This window comes from Coregonus lavaretus (assembly GCF_964263955.1).
Source record: "Coregonus lavaretus genome assembly, chromosome: 32".
Taxonomy (NCBI): Eukaryota; Metazoa; Chordata; class Actinopteri; order Salmoniformes; family Salmonidae; genus Coregonus; species Coregonus lavaretus.
In genome coordinates this window covers 12,496,519-12,513,418 of record NC_140019.1, presented here as the reverse complement: position 1 = coordinate 12,513,418, position 16,900 = coordinate 12,496,519, and the positions used below count along the sequence as shown (strand labels likewise).

Here is a 16,900-nt window from a genome sequence, read left to right as displayed (position 1 = left end):
AATCATGTAACCGACAATTTATGGATGAAGACCATTAATAAAATAACAGTTTAATACATAATTTAAAAATATATATTTTTATGAACTTTATTTTCAAGTAGTAGATATATTTTACACAATAGCAGTAGTGTAAATGAATGATTATGAACATTTGTTTTGCTACCTTAATCCATCTAGATATCAAACTGTCTCCACCTCCTCCCGACACACGCTCTCTTCTTCAAAATGTGCACTCCCTTTGATGCTGCTGTAGCCAGCTACAGTGCGCATAATTCTCCGGTTTGTAAAGATGTAAAAAGATGCTAAAATCCGACCTGAATTATCACTGTCTGCTGAAATTAGCTACCCAATGTAATTGTTGGTGAATGTGGACATTTATAAGCAAAAGTTAATCATCAATGTTATAAAAACCGAAGTTGAAATCAAATAGGCTAGCAAACGTCAAGTCTGTGTGCATAACCCAGAGGCATGACCACTGCACGTGATAGATTGATCCACTAGAAGAGAGGTGAAGATTTGCCTGCCTTAATGTTGCAAACCGTTACCCAAAATTCCATGATCGTCACAGCCCTAACACACACCATTGAAAGAGCAAGTTAGCTTACCGGTAAATGAGTACGTTTGGCACCTTCTAAAATGTTTGCTTATTGACAACATTGCAGAAATGTCTGGACTTCCTATAGAACCATTATGGATCCTTCCTTTGAGATCATATGTAATGATGAGATTTCTCGCTTAGGGTTTCCCCATCTAACTTGAATTGACTTTATGGTGTTATGTCTTGCACTCATTCTTAAAAACGTACCACATGTAAATCAGTCATTCCTTGTGACAGTTTCCCCAACCTGGGCATCCTCCACGTGACCAAGAAGAATGTGAGTAAGACCCTGGAGGACCGCATGACTGAGGCCTACAGGATGGGCTACAACTGTGGCATTGTCATCCACTCCGACATAGATTCCTTCCAGGGAGAGGTCCGCATCCCCCGGGAGCTCACTGGTCAGCCACCTTTAAGACAGTTGATTGAATGAATGTATTTCTGCAGAGCACTAAGAATATTTCTTGTTTTGCATATATGTGAATCTATGCATCGCCAACTTCACACTCAACCTTCGCGTGTGTCTTCAGATCACCAGAGAAACATGATCTGCAGCGCAGCGCACCAGCAGGCTAAAGAGATGGACCTAAGCGTGGTGCGCCTCATGTTCACAGCCTTCCTCCCAGATAGTGACGGGGGCTTCTCCCGTAGACTGGACCCCGTCATATCAGACCCCATTTTCGACAGCAGTAAGTCATTAACAGCCACCTAGTCACTAAGCGCCAAATCAACTTCAGTTCTTGTGAAAATGTACCCATTGACATCAATGCATGATTTATGCAAACAAGGATTAGGCCGTTAATGCTGTGTTTCCCAGTGCGCTGTGACCCCAACAAAACAATGGTTCTAGCTAGCTAGCTAAAACAATCTTTAGCCATGACCCAAGAAGAACTGTCTGTGGTCCACCATTTTGTTTCTTCTTTACATTATCAGTGAAAGATGTTCCATTACCCTTCACTAAGTCCATCTATGACAAAGGTCCCCCACCTCACCATAGAAACACACCAGATTAGGCTACATGGTACCCAGTTGTGCCTCAGCTTAATGAAACTCAGGAAGGAACTACTGTTTGAACAAACTAATAGAATCACTCTTGTGCCTGTCATCACTGAATTCATGTAATTAGTCACTGAGTTTAAGATGTATTGAAATAAACCACATCAGTGTGCACAGGTTTCATTTTCCTAGCTCTGTGCTTCCTCTACCTCACATTTCTTACTCAGCTTCCTCTCGCAGGCTGAAACTAGGCCTTCACTTTCAGTTTGATGCCCGCCCTTTACTGAGAGAAAGCATCCACACAGTTTGTGTCAAGTCTTTTTTTCCACATTTGGTGTCTGTGGTTTATTTAAATGATAAAAGATTTTTGAAGAGAAACAAATAAAATAGTGTTTCCAGTTTGATAACAAAGGGCAATTTCAAAGATTTACAAGGAATCCAATATGGATGATGCACAGCATGTATTAGTTACAGTGCTTTCAGAAAGTATTCACACCCCTTAACTTTTTCCACATTTTGTTGTGTTACAACCTGAATTTAAAACGGATTAAATTGAGATTCTTTTCACTGGCCTACACACAATACCCCATAATGTCAAAGAGAAAAAAATGTTTTTTGACATTTTTACCAATTAGTAAAAATGAAAAGCTTAAATGTCTTGAGTCAATAAGTATTCAACCCCTTTGTTATGGCAAGCCTAAATAAGTTCAGGAGTAAAAATGTGCATGGATTCACTCTGTGTGCAATAATAGTGTTTAACATGATTTTTGAATGACTACCTCGTCTCTGTACCCCACACATACAATTATATCTAAGGTCGCTCAGTATAGCAGAGAATTTCAAAGACAAATTCAACCACAAAAACCAGGGAGGTTTTCCAATGCCTCGCAAAGAAGGGCACCTATTGGTAGATGGGTAAAAAAACTAACAGACATTGAATATCCCTTTGAACATGGTGAAGTTATTAATTACACTTTGAATGGTGTATCAATACACCCAGTCACTACAAAGATACAGGCGTACTTCCTAACTCAGTTGCCGGAGAGGAAGGAAACTGCTCAGGGATTTCACAAGGCCAATGGTGACTTTAAGACAGTTACAGTTTGATGGCTGTGATAGGACAAAACTGAGGATGGATCAACAACATTGTAGTTACTCCACAATACTAACCTAATTGGCAGAGTGAAAAGAAGGAAGCCTGTACAGAATATTCCAAAACATGCATCCTGTTGCATCATTATGGGGTATTGTATGTACACTACCGTTCAAAAGATTGGGGTCACTTAGAAATGTCCTTGTTTTCGAAAGAAAAGCAATTTTTTTCCATTTAAATAATTGATCAGAAATACAGTGTAGATAATGTTAATCTTGTAAATGGCTATTGTAGCTGGAAACGGCTGATTTTTATTAATGGAATATCTACATAGGCGTACAGAGGTCCATTATCAGCAACCATCAGTCCTGTGTGCCAATGGCACGTTGTGTTTGCTAATCCAAGTTTATCGTTTTAAAAGGCTAATTGATCATCAGAAAAACTTTTTGCAATTATGTTAGCACAGCTGAAAACTGTTGTGCTGATTTAAAGAAGCAATAACACTGGCCTTCTTGAGACTAGTTGAGTATCTGGAGCATCAGCAATTGTGGGTTCGATTACAGGCTCAAAATGGCCAGAAACAAGTAACTTTCTTCTGAAACTCATCAGTCTATTCTTGTTCTGAGAAATGAAGGCTATTCCATGCGAGAAATAGGCAAGAAACTGAAGATCTCGTACAACGCTGTGTACTACTCCCTTCACAGAACAGCGCAAACTGTCTCTAACCAGAATAAAAAGGGGAGTGGGAGGCCCCGGTGCACAACTGAGCAAGAGGACAAATAGTGTCTAGTTTGAGAAACAGGCGCCTCACAGGTCCTCAACTGGCAGCTTTATTAAAAAGTATCCGCAAAACACCAGTCTCAACGTCAACAGTGAAGAGGCGACTCTGGGATGCTGACCTTCTAGGCAGAGTTGCAAAGAAAAAGCCATATCAGAATGCCCATCTTAATATTTTATTTTTATTGTCCAGTCTGAGATATGGCTTTTTCTTTGCAACTCTGCCAAGAAGGTCAGCATCCTGGAGTCGCCTCTGATCAAATTGATGTTATTTTAATGGACAAAAAGTGTTTTTCTTTCGAAAACAAGGAACGGTAGTGTAGATGGGTGAGATTTTTTAAAATCCATTTTGAATTCAGGCTGCAATACAACAAAATGTGGAATAAGTCAAGGTGTTTGAATACTATCTGAATGCACTTTACCTATTAGCTGTCAATAAATGAGAAGTAACGGTATTCTGCCTGCACTAAACCGAAGATCTGAGTTGACCAATTGACCATCTCTCTATTCCCTTATCCTGTTTGCAGAAGCTCCTAATGCATCCAACCTGAAGATAGTGCGGATGGACCGCACAGCTGGCTGTGTGACAGGAGGAGAGGAGGTCTACCTGCTCTGTGACAAGGTCCAGAAAGGTACAGTATGTGACTGGGGAATGGATCTGTCATCCATGATCCCGAGTGTGATTTATCAAGACCACGTTATCATTAAGATCTAACTGTCAACACGTAGTCTGAAGCATTATCTCTCCGGCTCTTACTTCCGGCCTGCTTTTCCAGGAAGAGTTTTATAGCGGTGTATTGTCCTCTCTACCTTTGTTTTTGCCGTATTGGCCTGTGGGCAGAACGTCAACAACCCTGTAATGCAAGATCCTCTCTTGGGACAAAAGTTCAAGTCATTTTTGGGCTCTGCTGTTTGACCTCCAAACAAAGGGCCTCATCTCGAGTCTATTTCTACCTCACTGTGTATCATGTTTTGCAGAGTCAATCAGTGATATACAGTGGCTTGCTAAAGTATTCAGCCAATCAGTTGTGTTGTGACAAGGTAGGGGCTTTCGAAAGTATTCACCCCCCTTGGCATTTTTCCTATTTTGTTGCCTTACAACCTGGAATTAAAGTGGATTTTTGGGGGGTTTGTATAATTTGATTTACACAACATGCCTACCACTTTGAAGATGTCAAATATTATTTTTTGTGAAACAAATAAGACCAAAAAAACAGAACTTATGCGTGCATAACAATTTTTTGCAGCAATTACAGCTGGAAGTCTCTTGGGGTATGTCTCTATAAGCTTGGCACATCTAGCCACTGGGATTTTTGCCCATTCTTCAAGGCAAAACTGCTCCAGCTCCTTCAAGTTGGATGGGTTCCGCTGGTGTACAGCAATCTTTAAGTCATACCACAGATTCTCAATTGGATTGAGGTCTGGGCTTTGACTAGGCCATTCCAAGACATTTAAATGTTTCCCCTTAAACCACTCTAGTGTTGCTTTAGCAGTATGCTTAGGGTCATTGTCCTGCTGGAAGGTGAACCTCCGTCCCTGTCTCAAATCTCTGGAAGACTGAAACAGGTTTCCCTCAAGAATTTCCCTGTATTTAGCACCATCCATCATTCCTTCAATTCTGACCAGTTTCCCAGTCCCTGCCAATGAAAAACATCCCCACAGCATAATGCTGCCACCACCATGCTTCACTGTGGGGATGGTGTTCTCGGGGTGATGAGAGGTGTTGGGTTTGCGCCAGACATAGCGTTTTCCTTGATGGCCAAAAAGCTCAATTTTAGTCTCATCTGACCAGAGTACCTTCTTCCAAACGTGTTTGCTTATTTTTTTCTTTAAGCAATGGCTTTTTTCTGGCCACTTCCATAAAGCCCAGCTCTGTGGAGTGTACGGCTTAAAGTGGTCCTATGGACAGATACTCCAATCTCCGCTGTGGAGCTTTGCAGCTCCTTCAGGGTTATCTTTGGTCTGTTTGTTGCCTCTCTGATTTAATGCCCTCCTTGCCTGGTCTGTGAGTTTTGGTGGGCGGCCCTCTCTTGGCAGGTTTGTGGTGCCATATTCTTTCAATTTTTTTATAATGGATTTAATGGTGCTCCGTGGGATGTTCAAAGTTCCTGATATTTTTTTATAACCCAACCCTGATCTGTACTTCTCCACAACTTTGTCCCTGACCTGTTTGGAGAGCTCCTTGGTCTTCATGGTGCCGCTTGCTTGGTGGTGCCCCTTGCTTAGTAGTGTTGCAGAGACTGGGGCCTTTCAGAACATGTGTATATATACTGAGATCATGTGACAGATCATGTGACACTTAGATTACACACAGGTGGACTTTATTTAACTAATTATGTGACTTCTGAAGTTAATTGGTTGCACCAGATCTTATTTAGAGGCTTCATAGCAAAGGGGTGAATACATATGCACGCACCACTTTTCCGTTATTAATTTTTTTGGATTTTCTGAAACAAGTTATTTTTTAAATTTCACTTTTGTGTATGTCCATTACATGAAATCCAAATAAAAAATCTATTTAAATTACAGGTTGTAATGCAACAAAATAGGAAAAACGCCAAGGGAGATGAATACTTTTGCAAGGCACTGTACTACTCCAGCCCTTCAGGCTTTTGTTTCAGCCCAGCTCGAAGACACTTAATTCTGACAATCCATACTGAATATCACAATTTTAGTTGATTCTTTGAAATGTTAGTGTTGGGTTGGAGCAAAGGCCTTCACACCCAGCAGCTCTCCCACGACTTGAGTTTTCTTGTCAAGGAAATGTACGGTGCAGCCAAAACATTCCAGTAGGATATTCAAATACTTCTGTCTGTAGTTGTGGGGCTGTCAGTAGTGGGTGGCACCATTTCCTGGTTACCTTGGAAAGACATTGACATTTCCTTGTGGTTCCATGACCGATGACACGTGAAAGATTTTCAGCAACACTTGAAGGCTAAATGCACAAACGTTGGTTTTGAAAATGAGTATTTTTTCTAGTCAACTTCTATTATCCTCCAATATATTTCACGTCACCAGTTTGTTCCTTTACTCATAGTTTGAAATTGGGGTTGTGACAGTGTACCTTTTCCCCTGTCGTGACAGATGACATCCAGGTGCGCTTCTATGAGGATGATGAGACAGGGCTGACATGGGAGGCCTTTGGGGACTTCTCCCCCACTGATGTACATCGACAGGTCATTGACACACAATTTGCCAATAAAGTCAGTTTTTATATTTCCTCCCCTGTAACAGTACTATAACCTAACCACTGGTAAAATCTCCACTCCCTTCCACAGTTTGCCATTGTTTTCAAGACCCCCAAATACAGAGACCTGAACCTCCAGAAGCCCACCTCAGTGTTTGTGCAGCTGAAGCGTAAATCGGACAACGAGACGAGCGAGCCCAAGCCCTTCACCTACCACCCACAGATCATAGGTGAACCGCTCTGAAACACCCCCAGACCTGGTCCTGGAGACCCCCTGTGCATGCTGGACTCCATCCCAACCAACTATAGTTTGTGCCATTCTTATGGCACAGGGTTCAAATTGGACATAACCCGCTATTCTGTCAACTGTCAAGTCAATCCGCTCATCTTGTCCCTGGTCTTCATCCTCAGATAAGGAAGAGGTGCAGAGGAAGAGACAGAAGACCCTGCCTAACTTCCAGGACTACAGCGGCCAAGGTGGAGCAGGGGGCATGTACCGGGGACCAGGGGGAGGAGGCTCCGCTACGGGGGGAGGACCCGGCTCTGGGGGAGGAGGTACACCCAAAATGTTTCTGATGAATCATTCATTTTAACACAACAGAAGAAATGTGATTTAAGGTGAACGAGACAAGCCATGTAAACTTCAAATGGGCAATGTCTCACAAAATCCTGAACACAAGACAAAGTACAAGTTCAAAAGCTTTATTGTCTATTTAGGCTAAAAGGAAATGTGTAACCACTTAAAAGCAACTTTCTTTTAGGTTACTTCCAGGGCTATTCCACCTACAATAACTACGGCACTGGCTATAGCGCTGGCTTTTCCCCTGGCATGAGTGGTGGCGGAGCGGGTATTAAACATGGTGAGTGTGTTTGTCTGTCTGCTAGATCAATTCCATTTAAGTTCAGGATAGGAATTAAGCTCAACCATGTTCCCTCGACACAGCTCCACAGGGCAGAGCGGAGGACAGCGATGATGACAGCGACGTGGACGATGACCCGTCCTCAGGGGCAGTGGTGGCGGTCCAAGCCCAGTCGGAGGATGCCTCTGCTGGGGAGACAAGTGAGGAGAGAGGGGCTGGTGTGGAGCTAGGACCAGGGGACAGGACTGGAGGTGCGCCCAACAAGGACATTTGTATAGTGATTAGTGAGCCACTTCCCCAGGAAACAGACTACTGTACTTGTTGGTGTATGACTGTGTGTTTGTGCTGGAAGCCAGGGTGGTTAATGACAGTGTTTTTATATTTGTGTCCAGAATGCGTGCTGGAGGCCAAGCTGGTGGATGTGGCTGAGAGGCAAGCTGAAGCCCTCTTCCAGTACGCCGTCACTGGAGACGTCCGCTACCTGCTGGCTCCACAGCGCCACCTCATGACGGCTCAGGATGAGAACGGTGACACGTACGTCCCCTCCCACACAACCTATCACTTCAGACCTAATTTTAACATAAATATAACTCAGACTTTCACAGCATTTGTATAACTGTATAACCTCCATTTTGTGTCCATCTGCATTCAGCTTTGCATTGATGCCAATGGGATATATAACCCTGATATGTGGCATAGTTTCTCCAGTAGCACATGCCAATCTGTGCATGTCCTCTGTTTCTCCAGTGGTCTCCATTTGGGCGTGATCCACAGCCAGACAGACGCAGTCAGGAGTCTAGCTCAGGTCCTCTCTGTCCTGCCTGGAGAGGAGGTCCTCAACATGAGGAATGACCTCTATCAGGTAACAAACACACACACACGCCTTGTGTTTCTGTGACGATCTTAGTTTGTCAATGACAGAACAGGCAGTAATATCCTATATTTGTGTCCCTCTATCCCAGACTCCTTTGCACCTAGCAGTGATAACCCAGCAGAAGGTGGCGGCCGAGGCCCTCCTATTGGCTGGGGCTGATGTCACTCTGTCTGATCGCCACGGAAACACAGCTCTACACCTGGCCACTCAGCAGAAGGAGGGAGGGATGGTGGAATGTCTACTAAGACACAGAGAGGTGGTGGAACTAGTGGACCTCCCCAACGCAGCAGGTACAACACACACACATACACACACTCATATACACACACGCATAGTGGAAAGTGAAGAGTCAACTAGAGCATGACAGTGCTTTTATCCTCCAGGATTTTGCTCCCTCCACCTGGCTGTGCTGGCCAACAACCTGTGTTCCCTCAGGGACCTCCTGGTGAGCGGGGGCAGTGTGGAGGTCCAGGAGAGGAGCTGCGGCCGCACGGCGCTCCACTTGGCCACTGAGCTGGACAATGTCTCCCTGGCAGGCTGCCTGCTACTGGAGGTACGTACCGTAGAAGCCTTGCCTACCTCCATTACGGACCACCCTGCATCTTTCTACTGGCTGGTATCTTGAGGCTAAGCAGAGTTGGGCCTGGTCAATACCTGGATGGGAGACCTAGAGTGTATTTAGTAAGGTGAAACTTTGAGAACGTAACAAACTAGCACAACTCAAGTAGCCCTTTCCTTGTGACGGTGGATGGGTCATGGGTGTAAGATGTGTGTTGACAGTGTTCTCTCCCTCCATAGGGGAATGCTGATGTGGACTGCTGCACCTACAACGGCTCCAGCCCTCTCCACATAGCAGCAGGGCGGGGCTCTGTCAAACTGACCGCTCTCCTCATGGCTGCAGGTATGACTAAGTTTCTTCAAACTGTCCCCTTTGTGAAAATGGCTTAGTTCGATGTCTTTGTTTTCTCTGTAATTGCTGTTTTGTAATATAGTCCTAGCTCAAAGACAGACATGACTTTATCAATCTTTTCATGTCTAGGTGCCAATCCTCACAAAGAAAACTTTGAGCCCCTGTTCTTCAGAGAGGATGACTGCTATGTGGATGAGGAAGAGGAGGAGGAGCAGGACGAAGGCTACATCCCAGGGATGACTCCTCTTAACATGGCTGCCACTCCTGAGGTGGGTTCCACTTGCACACGCTTTGATGTGTTTTCTGGAAGTCATTTTCCTACATGTTCTACTATCGTCTCACACGCCACGTATCTCACTCAACTGACTAATATTGCTATAGTCCTTTCTCACGCCTTTTAATTTTGACTCTAAAGATAACATGTATGTCATTTTATGACAACAAAACTACTGACGTGAATTCACGAGTTGAAAGAATATTTAAAAATGAAATCTTTATCTATTTGAATGTTCGCTAAATATTCTCTCTCTTCCTTGTACTTCTAGGTATTGGAAATTCTGAATGGCAAAGAGTACAAGCCAGAGACCACCATCCCAGTCTTCATCCCCCCTCAAGGTTGGCTCCTGCACTTCAGTTTAAACAACCCCCTTCATTGTAATCTCTACGTCTTAGGCCATAGGGTTCTACTGCTGTCTCGTCTTGGTTCTTGTCCACTTTGGAGTACAGCTAACGGTGTCATGTTTCTGTAGGCGACATGCAGAGCCTGGGCTCAGACACAAAGCAGGCACTATGCCAGGCCCTTGAGTGCCAGGGGGGGAGCTGGGAGAGTCTGGCGCACACGCTGGGGCTGGGCATCCTCAACAGCGCCTTCAGACTCAGCCCCTCCCCCGCCAGCACGCTGCTGGACAGCTATGAGGTACACACACACACACACACACACACACACACACTATCCCAACCTTAGGCAAATATCTTCTTTAGGGAATTCACTTACAAACCCATTTCTAAGAAAGCTGATGTTTCTCTGGAAACTTGCTCCTCATCTTCTCTGGTGTTGTGCCAGGACACATTAATCAACATTCAGACAAAGACATGAGGGGGAAACATAGGCATTGTAAGATTTGAAATTTCACTTTGATAGTCTCTCTTCTTTTTTGCTCAGATTTCTCCCACCTTGAATTCAAGTCAGTACAGAAAATGAATTAATATGTTCTCATTGAAACTTGGGGACTTTTTTTCAACACTTCCATTTAATTTTGACCCAATAGTTGGTTTATAAGTAACACTTCTATGCCCCTGCCTGTAGGTATCCGGGGGAAGGGTCAAGGACCTTTTGGAGGGACTCAGGACAGTGGGAAACTGCACCGCTTTGACAGTACTGCAGGGGGCACTGTGTGAAACAGAGCAGGCTCCCCAAAGCACCACAGAGCTCTTAGGTAAGCTCAAAAAGAACTCAGCCAGTAGCTCAATGTGCAATATACACTACCGTTCAAAAGTTTGGGGTCACTTAGAAATGTCCTTGTTTTTGAAAGAAAAGCAAAAAAATGTAACCATTAGAATAACATCAAATTGATCAGAAGTACAGTGTAGACATTGTTAATGTTGTAAATGGCTATTGTAGCTGGAAATGGCGGATAAAAAAAAAAAAATGGAATATCTACATAGGCGTACAGAGGCCCATTATCAGCAACCATCAGTCCTGTGTTCCAATAGCACGTTGTGTTTGCTAATCCAAGTTTATAATTTTAAAAGGCTAATTGATCATAACCAGAATAGAAAGAGGAGTGGGAGGCCCCAGTGCACAACTGAGCAAGAGGACAAATACATTAGTGTCTAGTTTGAGAAACAGACGCCTCACAGGTCCTCAACTGGCAGCTTCATTAAATAGTACCCGCAAAACACTAGTTTCAACGTCAACAGTGAAGAGGCGACTCCGGGATGCTGACCTTCTAGGCAGAGTTGCAAAGAAAAAGCCATATCAGACTACCCATCTTAATCTTTTATTTACCAGTCTGAGATATGGCTTTTTCTGCCTATTTCTCAAACTAGACACTCTAATGTATTTGTCCTCTTGCTCAGTTGTGCACTGGGGCCTCCCACTCCTCTTTCTGTTCTGGTTAGAGGCAGTTTGCGCTGTTCTGTGAAGGGAGTAGTACACAGCATTGTACGAGATCTTCAGTTTCTTGGCAATTTCTCGCATGGAATAGCCTTCATTTCTCAGAACAAGAATAGACTGATGAGTTTCAGAAGAAAGTTACTTGTTTCTGGCCATTTTGAGCCTGTAATCGAACCCACAATTGCTGATGCTCCAGATACTCAACTAGTCTCAAGAAGGCCAGTTTTATTGCTTCTTTAATCAGCACAACAGTTTTCAGCTGTGCTAACATAATTGCAAAAGGGTTTTCTAATGATCAATTAGCCTTTTAAAATGATAAACTTGGATTAGCAAACACAACGTGCCATTGGAACACAGGACTGATGGTTGCTGATAATGGGCCTCTGTATGCCTATGTAGATATTCCATTTAAAAAATCAGCCGTTTCCAGCTACAATAGCCATTTACAACATTAACAATGTCTACACTGTATTTCTGATCAATTTGATGTTATTTTAATGGACCAAAAAAAAAGCTTTTCTTTCGAAAACCAGGACATTTCTAAGTGACCCCAAACTTTTGAACGGTAGTGTATATACTAGCATACCTTATGATTTTAAATAGAATCATCTGGTATACAGTGGGGGAAAAAAGTATTTAGTCAGCCACCAATTGTGCAAGTTCTCCCACTTAAAAAGATGAGAGAGGCCTGTAATTTCCATCATAGGTACACGTCAACTATGACAGACAAAATGAGAAAAGAAAATCACATTGTAGGATTTTTAATGAATTTATTTGCAAATTATAGTGGAAAATAAGTATTTGGTCAATAACAAAAGTTTCTCAATACTTTGTTATATACCCTTTGTTGGCAATGACACAGGTCAAACGTTTTCTGTAAGTCTTCACAAGGTTTTCACACACTGTTGCTGGTATTTTGGCCCAATCCTCCATGCAGATCTCCTCTAGAGCAGTGATGTTTTGGGGCTGTCACTGGGCAACATGGACTTTCAACTCCCTCCAAAGATTTTCTATGGGGTTGAGATCTGGAGACTGGCTAGGCCACTCCAGGACCTTGAAATGCTTCTTACGAAGCCACTCCTTCGTTGCCCGAGCGGTGTGTTTGGGATCATTGTCATGCTGAAAGACCCAGCCACATTTCATCTTCAATGCCCTTGCTGATGGAAGGAGGTTTTCACTCAAAATCTCACGATACATGGCCCCATTCATTCTTTCCTTTACACGGATCAGTCGTCCTGGTCCCTTTGCAGAAAAACAGCCCCAAAGCATGATGTTTCCACCCCCATGCTTCACAGTAGGTATGGTGTTCTTTGGATGCAACTCAGCATTCTTTGTCCTCCAAACACGACGAGTTCAATTTTTACCAAAAAGTTCTATTTTGGTTTCATCTGACCATATGACATTCTCCCAATCCTCTTCTGGATCATCCAAATGCACTCTAGCAAACTTCAGACGGGCCTGGACATGTACTGGCTTAAGCAGGGGGACACGTCTGGCACTGCAGGATTTGAGTCCCTGGCGGCGTAGTGTGTTACTGATGGTAGGCTTTGTTACTTTGGTCCCAGCTCTCTGCAGGTCATTCACTAGGTCCCCCCGTGTGGTTCTGGGATTTTTGCTCACCGTTCTTGTGATCATTTTGACCCCACGGGGTGAGATCTTGCGTGGAGCCCCAGATCGAGGGAGATTATCAGTGGTCTTGTATGTCTTCCATTTCCTAATAATTGCTCCCACAGTTGATTTCTTCAAACCAAGCTGCTTACCTATTGCAGATTCAGTCTTCCCAGCCTGGTGCAGGTCTCCAATTTTGTTTCTGGTGTCCTTTGACAGCTCTTTGGTCTTGGCCATAGTGGAGTTTGGAGTGTGACTGTTTGAGGTTGTGGACAGGTGTCTTTTATACTGATAACAAGTTCAAACAGGTGCCATTAATACAGGTAACGAGTGGAGGACAGAGGAGCCTCTTAAAGAAGTTGTTACAGGTCTGTGAGAGCCAGAAATCTTGCTTGTTTGTAGGTATTTTCCACCATAATTTGCAAATAAATTCATAAAAAATCCTACAATGTGATTTTCTGAAGAAAAAAAATCTCTATTTGTCTGTCATAGTTGACGTGTACCTATGATGAAAATTACAGGCCTCTCTCATCTTTTTAAGTGAGAGATCTTGCACAATTGGTGGCTGACTAAACCCCCCCTGACCCCCCCCCCCCCCCCCCCCCCCCCCCTTGTCTCTCAGGACGTGTGCAGGATCTAAAGCTGGATGGACGGGAGGACAGCGGTGTGTGTGACAGTGGGGTGGAGCTCTCCACAGTGTGACTGCCAGATTGGTTAATCACACATCATGGCCCTGACCTTGTCAGGATTTCATGAGGCTTCTGCTTCCTATAAGCAAGCTACAGACATTTTCTCTCTGAAAGGGACAATCCAGCAAGCACGTCTCCTCACACATCATGCTGAATATCTTAACTTTTTATATGGCCCAGTAATGTTTTGATAGTGGTTTTGTATACGTAAACATAATATGCATGTTATGTTTGCATAATGACATTTCAGGAAACCTGAATGTAATCTATTTGAATCTTGTTTGTATTAACATCATGAATGTGTTTTATTCAGGGGAAAACTCAGAGGTAACGGCATGGTATAAATGTGGAAAAAAAAGTATTTTTTAAATAATTTGTAATTTATGAGATCATTAGTTCAAAAATTATATGATCAGAATTGTTCTTCCCACACTACAGTTAATTTGGAGCAGAGCGGTCAAAAATTCAGCCGATTCAAATAACCAATTTTGAGTGTGGCACTCTGGACCTTGGCAAAGCCTGAGAAAAATAAGTTAAACACCCCCTGATTTATAAGGCATAGACCCCATACAGCAGGGCTGCCCAACCCTCTTCCTGGAGATCTACCGTCCTGTAGGGTTTCAGTCCAACCCTAATTTAGCGTATCTGATTCAGCTAGTTAAGGTCTTGTTGAGCAGCTAATAAGTAGAATCAGGTGTGTTAAATTAGGGTTGGACTGAAAACCCACAGGACGGTAGCTCTCCAGGAAGAGGGTTGGGCAGCCCTGCCATACAGAATGTGCTAACTGTAAGCCGCTTTGGATAAAAGTGTCTGATAAATTATATTAAATGAAAATTGCCCCTATATACAGCAGTAGTATAGTAGTAGTTTCCAAAAGGATAGCCCATTTATGTATCAACCACTCATAAAGTGACTCTGTAGCTGTGGAAATATCACGTGGATTTGCTAAACATGGATAGAATGGTTACTGTTCAATGGTTTGGATTGAAACCAAGCAACCACTAATACCTGCTCTTGCAATGTTTTTGTATCATGTACAACAAAGTCAAATTAAATTTCCTATGGAAGTGGTGCTACCAGTGATTTTTACGTATGATAATGGATTATTGCAATAATCATGAAGCATACTGTATTCTCCTCCACTATGCACGCCTGTTAGAGCACAATCCTCAGCCTTGACTACAGTACAGAAACCACTTTGAATAGCCTTAAGGTCATTCCTGTGTAGACAAGCTTTTCATCGTACCAGTTATCATTATAAACTATGAGGTGTATCCTTTCATTTTGTCCATTGACGTCTGTATTAAGTTGGGGGGTAAACTCACTTTTGGAAGCCATTTTGTTTCTAGTAACATTTACTTTCTCTTATCAATGTATTTGATGGAGTAGGTTTAATATGTTCATATCACATTCAGTCAGGTTATCAAGTTCTGCTTCAAGACCACTGCGAAGACATGTTAGAGAATGAGTGGTGCTTTATTTTCTTCACTGTGTTCTTCCCCATTTTGTAATTAAGTATTCAGTCCCCATTTGATATTCCTAAACCCTCTTTTTCATGTTATCAACATCAGATGGGCATTGAAAGACATTTGTTTCAATCAAGTTTGAAGCTGTTCCAACATTTTCCTGACAACACTGGCATTTTGAGATTAAGATTAGTATCAGTCCCAAACCGAAGGTTTGATAGGCAGGCACTCCTTCACTTTGTGTGGGGGTTCAATATTTATACCTGTACCCTGTGAAACTGTTTTGTACAGTCATAAATGTTTGCTTTTTAATGGGTCTTATTGTAATACTTTTTTAATAAAATTGTTAATTGTGTTCATGTCTTTTCCCCATATTCTAGCAGCTTCATATTGGGTAATGTAGTTAGTGGTGGACACAGGCCAGTAAATAATCACACACTTGCACAACAAGTTGGGAAAACATGGCAAGTATCTGACCACAGAATTAGAATAATAGAATGGACATGAATCTTATGACCGTCTAAAGGTCAGCCATTTTGGTCAGGGAGTTGGTCAACCATGGTTTGCCAGTGCTGTGATAAGATATAATGTAAAATAATGCATTTCAAGAATGTATCTGCACTATGCTTGACAGCTAGCCAGACAGTTTTAGAGGAATGATACCATCAATTTTTCAAATCAACTGCCAATATGCCAACATTCCATTCAAACAATGCAGTTAATCCACAGCCATACACTGGCTCAAATCAGTTGATAGGACTTTTTAGACAAGTTGTAAATGCAACAAGTACTGATATTGCATCATATAATAGCACTCAAAGCTTTCCATGAAAAACATTTAAGACATTTATGGCCATTTACATATTTTAGAGGCTATTTATAGATAAAATAACAGTATAAAACCTGGATAAACTGTATAATATGACTATTTTATACTGAACAAAAAATAAACGCAACATGCAACAATTTCAAAGATTTTGCTGAGTTACAGGAAATCAGTCAATTGAAATAAATAAATTAGGCCCTAATTTATGGATTTCACATGACTGGGCATGGGCATAGACCAGCCCAGCCAATCAGAATGAGTTTTCACCACAAAAGGGCTTTATTACAGACATAAATACTCCTCAGCAGCTCCTTCAAAACATGAGATATCTGTGGCATTGTATTTTAGTGGCCTTTTATTGTCCCCAGCACAAGGTGCACCTGTGTAATGATCATGCTGTTTAATCAGCTTCTTGATATGCCACACTTGTCAGGTGGATGAATTGGCTTGGCAAAGGAGAAACGCTCACTAACAGGAATGTGCACAAAATTTGAGAGAAATAAGCTTTTTGTGCATCTGGAAAATTTCTGCGATCTTTTATTTCAGCTCATGAAACATGGGACCAACACTTTACATGTCAAGTTTATATTTGTGTTCAGTGTAATATGATCTCTATGTATCGAAGTCGCTCTGGATAGGTCTGCTATATGACCAAAATGTAAATATCAACATTTACTGATTCAAATACAGGTATTCAGCATCCAGGTGCATCTCAATACTGAAGTGGACTTGCTCTGACCCATCCAAGTCTTCAAAGACTAGCTTAAATGAAGGTAAGGAGTGTAGGAAAAGACATGGCAACTATCACATCTGAAAGGCCATAGCTGCTCTAGTCATGGGGGGCCTATAATTAGCCCCACAGTTGTTGAGGGGTTCTCAGCAGCATATCGTTTTCTACTT

The 16,900-nt window shown here is 42.5% G+C and overlaps 1 protein-coding gene across 2 annotated transcripts in view; it reads left to right on the top strand.

Moving 5' to 3' along the window:
- LOC311107446 (nuclear factor NF-kappa-B p105 subunit-like) overlaps nucleotides 1-15,529 on the top strand; it is a 35,483-nt gene extending 19,954 nt beyond the window's left edge. For both annotated transcript variants that reach the window (XM_084149939.1, XM_084149940.1), the window contains exons 7-24: nucleotides 836-999; nucleotides 1,129-1,287; nucleotides 3,992-4,096; nucleotides 6,549-6,640; nucleotides 6,743-6,881; nucleotides 7,063-7,206; nucleotides 7,413-7,511; nucleotides 7,595-7,762; nucleotides 7,904-8,045; nucleotides 8,259-8,373; nucleotides 8,474-8,675; nucleotides 8,769-8,938; nucleotides 9,184-9,286; nucleotides 9,425-9,564; nucleotides 9,841-9,910; nucleotides 10,045-10,211; nucleotides 10,602-10,731; nucleotides 13,642-15,529. In XM_084149939.1, coding sequence (XP_084006065.1) covers nucleotides 836-999; nucleotides 1,129-1,287; nucleotides 3,992-4,096; nucleotides 6,549-6,640; nucleotides 6,743-6,881; nucleotides 7,063-7,206; nucleotides 7,413-7,511; nucleotides 7,595-7,762; nucleotides 7,904-8,045; nucleotides 8,259-8,373; nucleotides 8,474-8,675; nucleotides 8,769-8,938; nucleotides 9,184-9,286; nucleotides 9,425-9,564; nucleotides 9,841-9,910; nucleotides 10,045-10,211; nucleotides 10,602-10,731; nucleotides 13,642-13,721 — 2,389 coding nt within the window. In that variant the 3' untranslated portion in view covers nucleotides 13,722-15,529. The remainder of the gene's footprint in view (nucleotides 1-835; nucleotides 1,000-1,128; nucleotides 1,288-3,991; nucleotides 4,097-6,548; nucleotides 6,641-6,742; nucleotides 6,882-7,062; nucleotides 7,207-7,412; nucleotides 7,512-7,594; nucleotides 7,763-7,903; nucleotides 8,046-8,258; nucleotides 8,374-8,473; nucleotides 8,676-8,768; nucleotides 8,939-9,183; nucleotides 9,287-9,424; nucleotides 9,565-9,840; nucleotides 9,911-10,044; nucleotides 10,212-10,601; nucleotides 10,732-13,641) is intronic.
- Nucleotides 15,530-16,900: the final 1,371 nt, after the last annotated feature.